This window comes from Passer montanus, unplaced genomic scaffold (assembly GCF_014805655.1).
Source record: "Passer montanus isolate IOZ18808 unplaced genomic scaffold, ASM1480565v1 scaffold401, whole genome shotgun sequence".
NCBI lineage: Eukaryota > Metazoa > Chordata > Aves > Passeriformes > Passeridae > Passer > Passer montanus.
In genome coordinates this window covers 20,632-33,550 of record NW_024368831.1, presented here as the reverse complement: position 1 = coordinate 33,550, position 12,919 = coordinate 20,632, and the positions used below count along the sequence as shown (strand labels likewise).

The 12,919-nt window shown below is 40.3% G+C and overlaps 1 protein-coding gene across 1 annotated transcript; it reads left to right on the top strand.

Moving 5' to 3' along the window:
- Nucleotides 1-1,966: 1,966 nt before the first annotated feature.
- Nucleotides 1,967-12,214, top strand: LOC120506948 (guanylyl cyclase-activating protein 3-like; the record flags this gene model as incomplete). The annotated part of the gene is given in 4 exon segments (XM_039719089.1): nt 1,967-2,067; nt 5,843-6,025; nt 8,738-8,825; nt 12,084-12,214. Coding segments are annotated over 4 exon segments (503 nt in total), but the record flags the coding sequence as incomplete, so codon positions are not given.
- Nucleotides 12,215-12,919: the final 705 nt, after the last annotated feature.

Sequence of the window (12,919 nt, the reverse complement as noted above, 5' to 3'; positions counted from 1 at the left end):
CAAATGCATGTATCACCCCATATGCATACTTAGAATCAGTAAAAGCATTCACTGTCTTGTCCCGGTATAATTCACAGGCTCCCAGGAGCACAGACTGTCTGAGCTGACCAGGTGGACGGTAATCTCTCCCCTTCCTTTAATTGCCTTCCATTCATGATAGAGTATCCTGTAAATCTTTTCCCTTCTATCACCCTTGAAGATCCATCAATAAACATATTTCCTCCCTCAGGCTAGGTAGTATCTCGCAAGTCTTCCCTAGCCCGTGTTGGAGATCTATCACCTGAATACAGCCATGGGCTTCTTCCTGGCCCCTCTCTCGAGGGCCGTTCAAACTGGAGGCGGGGTTGAACCCTTCCCTACTTTTAAATTCTAAATCCTCCTGTTCCATTAAACAAGATTCATACTGTAATAACAGAGCACTGGTCATACACTTAGAGACTTTTTCAGTAAACAAAGTTTTAATCTGATGTGAAACTTTAACAATCAGATACCCTCCCCTTGTCAGCTTTCTGGCCTCAGCCACCATCAGGGCTGTGGCTGCACAGCTCTGCAGACAATGAGGGCAGCCTCTGGCCACCGGGTCTAACATTTTTGAAAAATAAGCAATAGGCCTCCTTGTTCCTCCACGCTCTTGCACCAAAATTCCTTTAGCATGACCCTGTTTAACATCCACATATAGTTCAAATTCCTTTTCTCAGTCTGGAAGAGCTAAGACTGGGGACAAATTAACCAATTTGTCTTTTAAGTTTTTAAAGCTTTCCTCCCCTTCTGGTGTCCATACCACGACATTAGGACTATCTTGGGTCAAAAAGTCATATAAATGTCTGGCCACAACAGAAAAATCCTCAATCCATGCTCTGCAGTATCACACCAACCCTAAAAACTGCTGTAACTCCTTTTTTGTCTGGGGTAATGGTACTTGTAAAATCCCTTGTATTCTGTCTGGATCAACACAGCATAACCCTTCAGTCAGAATGTGTCCCAAATATTTGACCTTTTCTTCTACCAACTGTTCCTTCTTTTCGGATACTCTGAGCCTTTTTAGCAAGAAAATTAAGCAGATTTACAGTAGCCTCCTCAACCACTTTTTCATGTTCCCCAGATAAAAGCAAGTCATCCACATACTGCAACAACCTAACTCCTGAGAGTGAAGTAAACTCTCTTCATCTTTTCTGCAAAGCTTGCCCAAACAAAACCGGCGACTCAGTGTATCCCTGCAGAACTGCCCATGTCAATTGTTGCTTTACCATTTTTCCTTCTTCCTCCTGTTCCCACTCAAAGGCAAAATACTGTTTACTATCTTCTGTAATCAGACAACCTCAGAAAGCATCCTTCAAATCCAGTACTGAATAATACTGATGTGAAGAAGGGATCTGATTCAGGATTGTATAGGGATCCAGAACTGAGGGATGCCTTGGTTTGACAACTTTATTTATTATTCTTAAGTCCAGCACCATTCTGGTTCCATCTGGTTTCTTAACTGACAGGATAGGGGTGTTATAGGGAGACATTCAGGGCTCCAAGAGACCTGCCTTTAGCAGGGACTCAGTAACAGGCTGTAACCCCTTCTTTCCCTTCCTTGAAAGAGGGTATTGCTTTTTAGACACTACTTGTCCTGGTTGTTTCAAAGTAATTTGGAGAGGCTCTATGTCTAGCTTTCCATATTTCCCTGGGGCTGCCCATACTTCTGGATTTATTTCAGCATAAGCCTTCTCAGACATTTTACACAAAGATATCACAGTGTTGGACTCTGTGTCATTTTTTACAATACTAATTTGCATTCCCACTTTAGCCATCAAATCCCTTCCCAGTAAATTACAGTCACAATTAGGAACAAAGAGGCATTCATGCATTTCAAACCCGTCTCCCATATATATTAATAGGCATTGAATAAAATGCACTTGTTCATCCTTCCCACTCACTCCTTGAATAACCAATGATCTTTTTGATAATTTCCTCCCCTTAGGTATAAAATTCAAGGTGGATCGAGAGGCCCCTGTGTCTATCAGAAAACACACCTCCTCCCGATCTGGACCCACCTTAAAAGTTATCAAGGGCTCCAGAGTGGTGGGTCCTTTATATAATGGGAGCCCCTGACACCCCTAACAATTCATTTCCATTATCCTCTGGACTTACTCCTCCTGAGGGTCCAGCTGTCTCTGCGGACACTTCCTTTTCCAATGCCCTTCTGCCCGGCAGACAGCACATTGGTTTCTCCCTAACTGCTGTTTGGGTTGACTCTCCCCTGCTGGGGAGGGAATGCTCTGCCACTTCCTTGTGGCTGACCCCATCTCCTCTGTCCTGAGGGACCCCTTGGACCCTGCGGTTTATTTCTCTGGGGCTACAAAAATTCTGCCATCATCTTTGCCTTAGCTTTAACCTTTTCCTCATCTCTTCTTACATGTATCTGTTGTGTTTTTCTAACCAATTCTTCCAGAGGCTTATTTTGCCACTCTTTATCCTTCTGTACCCCTTTCCTTATATCAGGCCAGGCCTTAGTAATAAACTGTACCTTCAGCAATGTGTCAAAGGCTGGTCCCTCAGGATCCATCCACACATGCTTTCACAGGGCATCCCTAATCCTTTCCAACCAATGAGAAGGGCTTTCATGTTTCTCCTGTTCTAACGACATAGCCTTAGCTATGTTGAAAGTTCTGGGAGCGGCTGATTTAATTGCCCTAATCAAATAAGCACAGTAATCGTGGAGGCGAGCCACACAGGCCTGGTTATCTGGTCCCACTGTTGGTCAGCCTGTGGGATGGCATCATCCACTGTAAGTACATTAGGTCCCGCACCCCCTGCTGGTTGTGGATATTCATCCTCCCACAGCTGCCGAGCTTTCTGCAAAATCATTCATTTCTCTGATGACCCAAACAAAATCCCCAAAAGAAAATCCCAATCCTTCCATGTATAATCTGCATTTCCTAAATATTCCTCTATCTTTTCCCTCACCTCTATGGGATCATCCAAATATGGGGGTAATTCTTTTTTCAACCCTCTTATACCCTGGATAGTAAGTGGTACAATTACAAACCCAAACTCTTGACGCCACAAAGGAACTTGGCGGAGTGGCATCTGGTGTACCCCTGTCTCTTGGGTCCGGGGGACTTCTGATGTCCTAAATTGAGTTCCTCTTCTAGTTCTAGGGGGAGATACAATATGCTTCTCCCCTCCCCCCACACCATCATTGTTCTCAGGTGGATCCATAGGAACAGAATTTCCCTGCTTCCCTAGCACTGGGAGTTGAGGATACAGGAGGCCTGCAGGTGGCCCTGGGTCAGCTGGCAACACTGCAGGACAAGATTTCATTGTTCTCAGGTGGATCCATAGGAACAGAATTTCCCTGCTTCCCTAGCACTGGGAGTTGAGGATACAGGAGGCCTGCAGGTGGCCCTGGGTCAGCTGGCAACACTGCAGGACAAGACTGGGGAAGGTGCTGAAAAACATCTCAGTCCTCACCATTTTCCTTTTCCTCCCCTTCTTCCTCTTTTCCCATTTTTCTTACTACATAGATTTCTCCTGTTGCTTGTCTAATCAATATCAATCCACATTCCCTTTCAATCCATCCTTTGCAATTCTTCTCTAAATACCTCCACAAAATTTGACAATATATATACCCAAGGGGGTATATATGGCCACCTATCTGTTCCATAAGGTGGCCACATATACCCCCTTGGCAACTCATACTCTGGCCACACAAAATAACAATATTTTGCCATGATCTCCATAGTTACCTCTGCATGAATGCATAATCTGTTCCAAGACCTCAGCATTCTCCCCAGGGGACTCTCTGGGGATATTATTGGATCGTCATCCCTTTTGCTGGTGCCCCTTCCTGGCTTTACCCTTGCAACCCTCCATGGGTGCCTTCCCAGGTTTACCTGTGCTACCTTCCATGGGTGCCCTCTCAGGTTTGCTCCCCAAAGATCCCATTTCACTCACCAGTGAGATTTTCAGTGGTCCTTCCCTGTGGACTCTTCATGGAACCCCTGGTCCACCACTCGTCTGTCTCCTGGACAGACCCCAGTCGATTACCCGGAGCCAGCTACCCCCAAGGGGAGCTGATCACCCAAATGGGGAGAGGCGTGCCTTCAGCTCCGCTCACTGCCCACCACACTGGATGGTGGAAAGATCCCAGACAAGCCCGCAGTTGTTAGGAAAATTAATCCACAAACATTAGAAGTTTATGTCCAGAAATTACACAGAGGAGTCCCTTTACTTTATTCAAATAAAGGGAGATGCCATTCCCCTGGGGTCTCTCGAATTTTTGGAGGATGCAGCCTCCCTTTTTATCCTAATTTCCTGGGCACATTTCCCTTTTCTCTTTCCCCATTGGCTGAGGTACTTGAGAGGTACAGACTTCCTGATACACTTGATACCAAAGATTTCCCTCTAATGTATAATCCTCCCTTTTAATTTTAATTCTTATGGAATTTAGGGGGTTTCTTTCCCATTGTTTATTTCACCTTTCAATGTTCAATTTAATTTGTCAGCAACCCCTAAAGTTTATTTGTAAAAGGAAGTATCTTTTTCCATCTTTCCTTCCCATTGTTTCTTTTAGAATCTCCCAGTGCTAGTTTTATCCACCAGCAGACCCAGAGCTTGTTTGTAAGGCAAATTAACTATTCCTCTCAATGGTTTTACACATTTTGGTTTGTTTTCAATGGAAGGTTGGTCAGAAGAAGTCTCAATTTCAGTATATTCTAGCCCTTATAAATTCCTGTTTGTTGTCATTTTTTGCGTGCTTGCATGTTTGGTTGCTTGTCACAAATATAGACTGATAGTGCCTGGAGGTCTTCAAAAGGCATATAAGGTGTGGCACTTAGGGACACAGTTTAATGATGTAGTTGTTGGTTAACTGTTGGACCTGGTGAGCTTGAGGGTCTTCTCCAACCTAAATTACTTTAGGATTCTGATTTTGGCAATGAGTCGCACTGCATCCAACCTCCTCTTTTCAGTCAAAGGCCATCTGAAACTGACAACCTTTCCAAGGTTTTCTGAGCAACTGGATTCTGACCAGTTGGATTCTGATCACAAGACTAAATTTACCTGTTGTTAATTCTTTTTGAATGCGCATGAGAACCAGTTGGAGCAAGTAGGATCCAAATTCAGCAACTGTTTCTTCCATCCTAACCACATTTCTACAGAAACAGAAGAACCTGACTATAGAGGCTTGTCCTTGACAGCTTCTATCAGTAGCTTGAGCAAAGCAGTAAGGAAATTAATCTGAAATCAATCTGAAATGTTGTCCTCCCTATGAATATCCTCAATCCTCAATATTTAGAGTCTGGGTTTTGCCTTGAAGGCTTTGTATCCCATGCAAAATGTTTACCAGAGAGACTTGATTTTTATTTGGATAAACCACAGTACTTAGGGTTCATGCCAGAGTATTGGTTACAATTTTAAAACACTTATTACATGATCCGTCAGATGAATAACACCTGGAACAGCTCTGGAAATCATACACAGTTCTGCAGTATAGATGTAAACAACTCCACTGTATCTCATTAGTACCAAACCAGATATCCCAAATTCCTCTTTTTCACGTGGCAGTCAGCCACAAAACTGTTTCTTTTCCTTTTAAAAACTTTCAATAACAATTGCTCAGAACAGATTTGCCCCTCACCTCCACAACACCTGGATTTCAGGGGAGAACAAAACTGTCCTTCCTAATACTTCTTCCTATAACTCTTCCAGTTGAGTGCATCCTTTTATCCTTTTTTGATATCACAGAAGATTTCTATGTCAAGGTGCTTCATAAATCAATGTGTATTCTAGGGGCTTTGATGACCTGTTTCTGTGAAATTGCCAGGAAGAACAGAAAACCAATGTTATTAAATAGGTATGTTTTTTCCTCTCCCTCTCTCTCTCTTAGGACGGATTTATAGACTTCTTGGAGTTCATAGCTGCAATAAATTTGGTTATACGAGGGAAAATTGACCAAAAATTGAAATGGTATTTCAAGCTATACGATGCTGATGGAAACGGATGCATTGACAAAAAAGAACTATTAAGCATATTCAGGGTAAGTAAGTTATGACCAATAACAAGAGCATTTGATCTAGTGCATTGCCCCTGAAACAGTGGTTTGTCATGTGCTGTAAATGGATTGTCAGTACTTTATCTAATGTTTTATGGTTGTAAAACCAGATTTAACAGTGGCTAGTAGTGACACTCCTGACACTAGTTTCTTCCTCATTGAACACATCTAAGTAGTATTTTACTTCAAACCATAGTTCTACAGATAAAGTACTTTACTGAAAGTGAAATGCTGTAGAAACAGTTGAGACATTACTGTGATAAACTGTACTATAAAGCAGGGTAAGACAGTAGCAGCATAATGAACAAACAGATGGTTACAAGTATATGTGCCTGTCTATTGTGAAAAGCTGGCTTCTCAAACTGATCTTGCAGCAAGAAAAATACAGTTGCCACCAAAATATTACAATATTTTAGTTTTTTGAAAAGCTTTTAGATTTGTTTACTACAAACACCATTACCTCCATTTTAAAACTAAATCAAGGAAATATAACTTCACTATTAAATCACACAGTGATATTTGGATAAAAATACTTCCAAAATTTTGCAGAAAATGGGTCCACTTCAAACCCATAAAACCAAAGAAGTGCAATTCTTTCTTTAAAATTATCTTCATAATTTTCAACTTGCTCTAATGAAATAATATTGTCCTCTTCATTAGCTGCTGTCATCCAAAAGGTATGTTAAGGCTCCTTACAAATATATATGACTCAATACTGCTCCCTAAATGTACAGGACTCACTAGAGATCAAAGTTTTGCCGCAGGGAGCATCAAACCTAAACAGAGTTTTAATACCATAACAAACAAGGAACATACTTTTCCTGGATTCTGCATTACTGCTAGTGCCAAGCCAGTTGCTGTTTGAGACTTTAAATAGCTGCTGCCAAAACTGAAAGGAACTGGAGCCAGATGGAGCTACCAGGTCAAACAAATAAAGCTGATCACCTAAAGAACAGCTTTCTAAACGCAGAAGGAGAGGCTGAATCTTCCAGATTTCTCCTTTGAGACTAATGAAATCTTTCTTTCACAAATACTCTCCATTAATTTTCACCCAAAGCCAATGAGTCAACCAGCCAATGAGTGTTTTCTCTGGGGCTTTATCCAAATGTGAATTAAAATGAAAATCCTTCCAATGTAAAGAATAATTATTTTTTAACTTACCTGGTTTTAAAACTAGTTTATACCTCTGTGTGTTTCCATCTCTTTTGGAGTATAGGAACTTTAACTCAAATCTGCCTAAATCATTGACATAGACTAGATTAAAAATGGTGGGCCCAAAAAGGACAAAAGAACAAACAGGCTCACAGCCATTAAGGGGTGCCCAGCTTATAAAAAACATCAGTAAAGAAGGGCTTGTCCAAAAAAAATGCATCATATCTGAGACATTAATTTAGAAACACAGAAGTGCTATTAAAATGAAATCTGTCTCTACAGCTATGCAAACTATGGACCAGCATATCAATACCAACCACCAAAACTTCCAGATAACCATGCACCCTTTCAACACCCAGTATTTTACTGTTTAAGGGGCTTCTGTGGTAGTCGGTGACACAAATACTTCAGGAACCACTGCTTTACTCTTGGCACTGCAATAAATTTAACTGCGGAAGGGATACAACTTTTTACTTAAGACTGCACGAGGGTCAGACATATAAAACACCAAAAGTATCTAAAGTATGACTTAGTAATAGAAACAAGTTTATGAAACTATTTTTGTAAAATTATTGCTGCAGAATTTGGGACATTTGGAGGGGGCATTTTTATGATATTATTTGGTCAAGAATTCTGTATCAGTGCTGAATAGATTGTTTTAAATTGTGAGGTCTAATATAATATTTGGAAAGAAACACCAAAAGAAACAAGTGGCACATACAGTGACTTACCTTAGACAACACAGTTCACCTCAAGATAATTCAAGTGCAGAAAAACAAATTCTGTAGTGTGCCCATTATATAATGCATAGGCATGTTTATATAGGCACATATTTTCCCAGTCAATGGGACACAATTTTGCAAAAGCATACATTTATACCTTTACTCCAAATATTTAGTTTTTTTGCCACACAAAAAAAAAAAAAAAAAAACCAAAAAACCCAAAAAAAAAAAAAAAAAAACAAACAAAAAAAAAAACACCAAAAAATAACCCCAAAACAAAAGAAAACAAAAAAAAATAGTAAAAAAGTAGAGGGAATTCTTCTGGTTTGCTTAACTTCTCTGGAGGACAAGTAAACTGCCAACTTCCAGGACAGCTGGTCTGACTTTATTTGTGATTACTAAATTAAACATGTCTTAATAGAAAAATTACTTAGGCTTTCTCTGCATGTGCTTTCAGATGGGAAAAACAATACTGCATTTAAATCACACAGACCAAAGGGCACTCTGTGAAGGCATGGAACTCTCTAGGGCCAGATAAAAATGCTGATGTGGAATTGAAAGTGAATTACAGAGCAGAGGTGCCACTGGGGTCTTCAGACCTTCAGAGATATGCAAATTAGTCTGCAATCTCTAGGCCGTGTTACGTTAATTAAATTCCCAGTCTTTATTACTGATGATTTACTTGAAGTAGCTATTTATTTGGTGATTTTCAAAAGGGTTTGTGAACTAAAGAGTTGCACTTCAAGTACTACTTCTGGCACTGTATTGTTTTCACAGCTTGATGGGGAAAATCTGAAAGAACTTTCTGTGTTTCTGCCCTCAGGCAATCCAGGCTATTAATGGCTACACCAACATGAGTGCTGAAGAGTTCACAAACATGATATTTCAGAAGATAGATGTGAACAATGACGGTAAGAATCTAGGTTCTGTTGGCATTGGCAGGGACTCCTCGGCAAAAAGGGATTTGAACATGCAGCTGAAGGATGACTGGTTTAGATAAGTGAAAGCCGGAATCTGCTCTTCTCTGCCCTTATTTTACTTCAGCTTTACAGTGGAGTGTAAGCCAACTGACCAAGAAAAACAAACCAGTAATTACATGCAGTAATTACATGCAGTAAAAACAGCTCCTGCACTGTTCATCCAAAATGCCAGTTTCTCAGGTTGCATAGCAAAATGAAAGCATCATTGGTAGTGCGGGAGTAATATATTTGTGTTGGTATAATCTATTTTAAATGCTTAAAAAAAAAACCAAATAGGATGCATGGTTGCACACGCTCTAGCATGTTCTAAAGACTGGTGGGCATATTGGATGTTCCTTGAAGGCTGACTGTCAACGCATGCTAAGATACATGCTCCTGGTTTTTCTTCAAGATACTAAATTAAGCCAATTGGTCTTGCATTTGGAAAATATAATTTCATTTCACTGCTTCAGAGTTGTTTCTAATTGAAATTTGTTACAGATAAATGTCCTCCCTCACAAGATACTAAATTAAGCCAATTGGTCTTGCATTTGGAAACTATAATTTCATTTCACTGCTTAAGAGTTGTTTCTAATTGAAAATTTGTTACAGATAAATGTCCGCCCTCATACTTCTAATCATGAAGATAATCCTTCCACTGGCAACTAAGTTTTACAGCAATTGCTGCAATCATTGATAAATTAGGAACATTAGGAAAGCTAAAACAAGAAAAGTCAGGTCACAGGCAGGAATTTTGGGCAGTTTGACAAAGACAGGGGCATTTTTATGGTCTTATTTAGTGTATTGAGGTTACTCTTTTAAAAAGTTGTTTGCAATATATAATCAGAGTATAAACAGGGGTCTTGTGATGCATGTGGAGGATGCTTTAGTGGAGGATTTTTTTGACCCAACTCCTTGGCCCACTCTTTGGTGAAGACAAATTATGAAAGGAGTCCAAATAACACAGTCAAAATCTAACCCAAATTCTATGATTATTCACTGCTTTGGCCATACATTTACTGGCAAGTAATAGTTGTATCCTTGTGATACATGTGGAGGATGCCTTAGTGGAGGATTTTTTTGACCCAACTCCTTGGCCCACTCTTTGGTGAAGACAAATTATGAAAGGAGTCCAAATAACACAGTCAAAATCTAACCCAAATTCTATGATTATTCACTGCTTTGACCATACGTTACTGGCAAGTAATAGTTGTATGTGAGCTAGACCATCATTAGTGTCATACATTTTAGCAAGGAAAATCTGAAACATGACATATTGAGGATTATCTTCATAGTGGTTCCTTTTCAAACTGTTTTCCATAATTTCTTAGTTATGGAAAGCAACAGGACTAGCTTGACCTAAGGAATAGGCCAAGTTTTACCAAATTTAGCTTCAACTATGCTACCTCCCTGTAGCTTATTAAAGTGAAAATAGACAAACAAATTGCAAAGTCCTTCCTGACATTAATATACAATAAATAATCCCGTGGGTTGTAAAGAAGAATTCTTAAAACAAACTTCCTGTCTGTTTTGGAATTTATTTTCATTACCTCACAGAAATCTGAGGCCCATCACAGCAGCAGGAGTGAGTCTGGGCCTGCCAGTGTAACCTCATCTGGCAACTGCAGTGTGATTTGTATGCCTGCTACTGGTACCTCAAAATGCACAGCTTGGGATCAAGAGGAGGGAATCCAAGACCAGTTGACCTGAATAAGCAGGAAAATGGGGCAGCATGTCCATGTGATGAGTCCAGGAACCCCATCCACCCGAAGACCTGAGTCAAAGACAATACTGAGTGAAGGAGAGGGGAACTAAGAGGAGTGTCTAGGATAGGAGGAGAGTTTAGAGGAAGTGAGTGGATTAGTGATGAAGCAGGATGGTGCATGGAAGTGTACAGAGATGGCTTGTTCTGAGTCTGCTTGTGGAATGGTTATATAGGCTGTTGTTGAAAAAGGAAGTACAAACTTCCTCAGGGCTCTGCATGCTAGCCCCTGGAGAAGCCTAAGAACCAGGACTTCTGTCAAATGATGACTTTCCTCTTTATATGAGCCTGTCACCAGTGTAGCAAGGACATATGTGACTAAACAGAAAGCAAACTTTACTGACTATGGCTAGGAAGTGGTTTTTACATTTTTCAAATGCTGATAGCTTTCCTTTTTCATGTCAGATGATGTTTCCAAGGCTGCCATGGACAAAAAGCAAGACACACACAGACCAAAAAAAAAAAACAAACCCTACAGGGACTACTTAAACCTGAAAACAGCCAAAAGTCAGCACACTAGCATTTGCCAGACATACAGGACTGAAACTGCTGCTCCCCTACATCCTGGGGGCCTTATCTCATCCAGCTATTTTCCTCTTTGCCTGGCCCTTGTAATTTCTAATTTTACAGAGAAATCATTCATTGTTGTGAATTTAACAAAAAACTTTAAACCATTCTCAGAGGAAACAATCTGGCTCTTCCTATTAAACCATGATTTATTTCTCCTCTTACAGTAAAACAGTATCACTGGAATAACCCCTAGACAGAGAACTGTGGACATTTCTGTGTCTACACAGAATGCAAACAGACACTTGCCTAGAACTGGCCTTTATTGACAGGGGAAAGAGCAGGAAAAGAGGAAGAACATTAAACAATATTCCTACTCTTCAATAAAAGCGATTTTATTGTTGTCTTGAAACTTATTAGCTGATTTTGACATGAGCCCAAAAAAATCACACTTTAAATGGCAATTTCAGTTCCTTGAAAGAATTTATCTATCAAACCACTTAGTTAATTTTTTTTCCCTACATCTGATAATGGCTCTAAATAATCCTAGTAGTCAACACAGGGACTATGACCACTAATCCTTAGCAAATCACACCCTAATCTCTTTTAAAACCAGCTCTAATATAAATTCCAATTAGCGCAGTGAGAAGTGGCCAGTACATCCAAATTCAGCCCTGATACAGACTTCAGAGACCCTTTACACACATTTATGAGTACTTAAATTGCTTCCGACTTCAGTGAAAGCTGTGTTTGACCTGTTTTAACAGAAAAACTAGTGAGGATCTGACTGATACCAAGTGAGAAAACATTAGCAAATACTCTATCTGCATTTGCCTATCAGCGACTTCCATAAGGGATTCAATTTGGCGTGAATGGTCTTTTATTCACTAGAGAGGTTGCTGTGTTTCCCAGCTTCTAAAGACTATCTGACTTTCTTTTAGGGGAACTGACTTTAGAAGAGTTTATCAATGGTGTGGAAAAAGACGAGGACCTAATGGAATTGATTACGAAAAGTTTTGACCTTTCCAACGTACTCAAAGTCATACAGAACGGCAGGAGAAACAGTGTCTGAAGGATCCAGTCATGGAGGTGGTCTCTGTCTCATAATCTCAAGAAAGATAATATTTGCTACATTCAGAGAGGCTGATGTTGTCAAAGCCTGCCCTGGCAATACTGAGCAGCCTTCTCCAGGACTAACAATTTTCTATCTTTCTATATCTCCTTTTATTTCCTTTATTCTGTTCCTTACTAATGACTGTGGCAGCCAAAGGAAGAAAAAAAAAAGGAAAAAGAAAAAACCCAACAACTTTTGCCTGCATATAATAGAAAAGATATTTGATGCAATAAAAGTCTCTGTCATCTAGATATCTATGAACATGTTGTTGTCAAAGCCTGGCTAGCTGCTCACTCACTCCACTCTAGTGGGATGGAAAAGAGAATTGGAAGAGTGAAAGTGAGATAACTTGTGGTCTGAGATAAAGACAGCTTAATATGGAAAGAAAATGTGCACAAGCAAAGCAAAGCAAGGAATTCATTCAGTATTTCCCACAGGCAGGAAGATGTTCAGCCATCTCCATGGAAAACACAGATCCATCAAGCATAAAGGTGACTTGAGAAGACAAATGCCATCACTTTGAACATCCCCTCCTTCCTTCTTCTCACCCAGCTTTATATGCAGAACGTGACTCCACATAGTGTGGGACATCTCTGTGGTCGTTTGGGGCCAGCTGTCCTGGCTCTGTCCCCTCACAGCTCCTTGTGCACCCCCAGCCCTCTC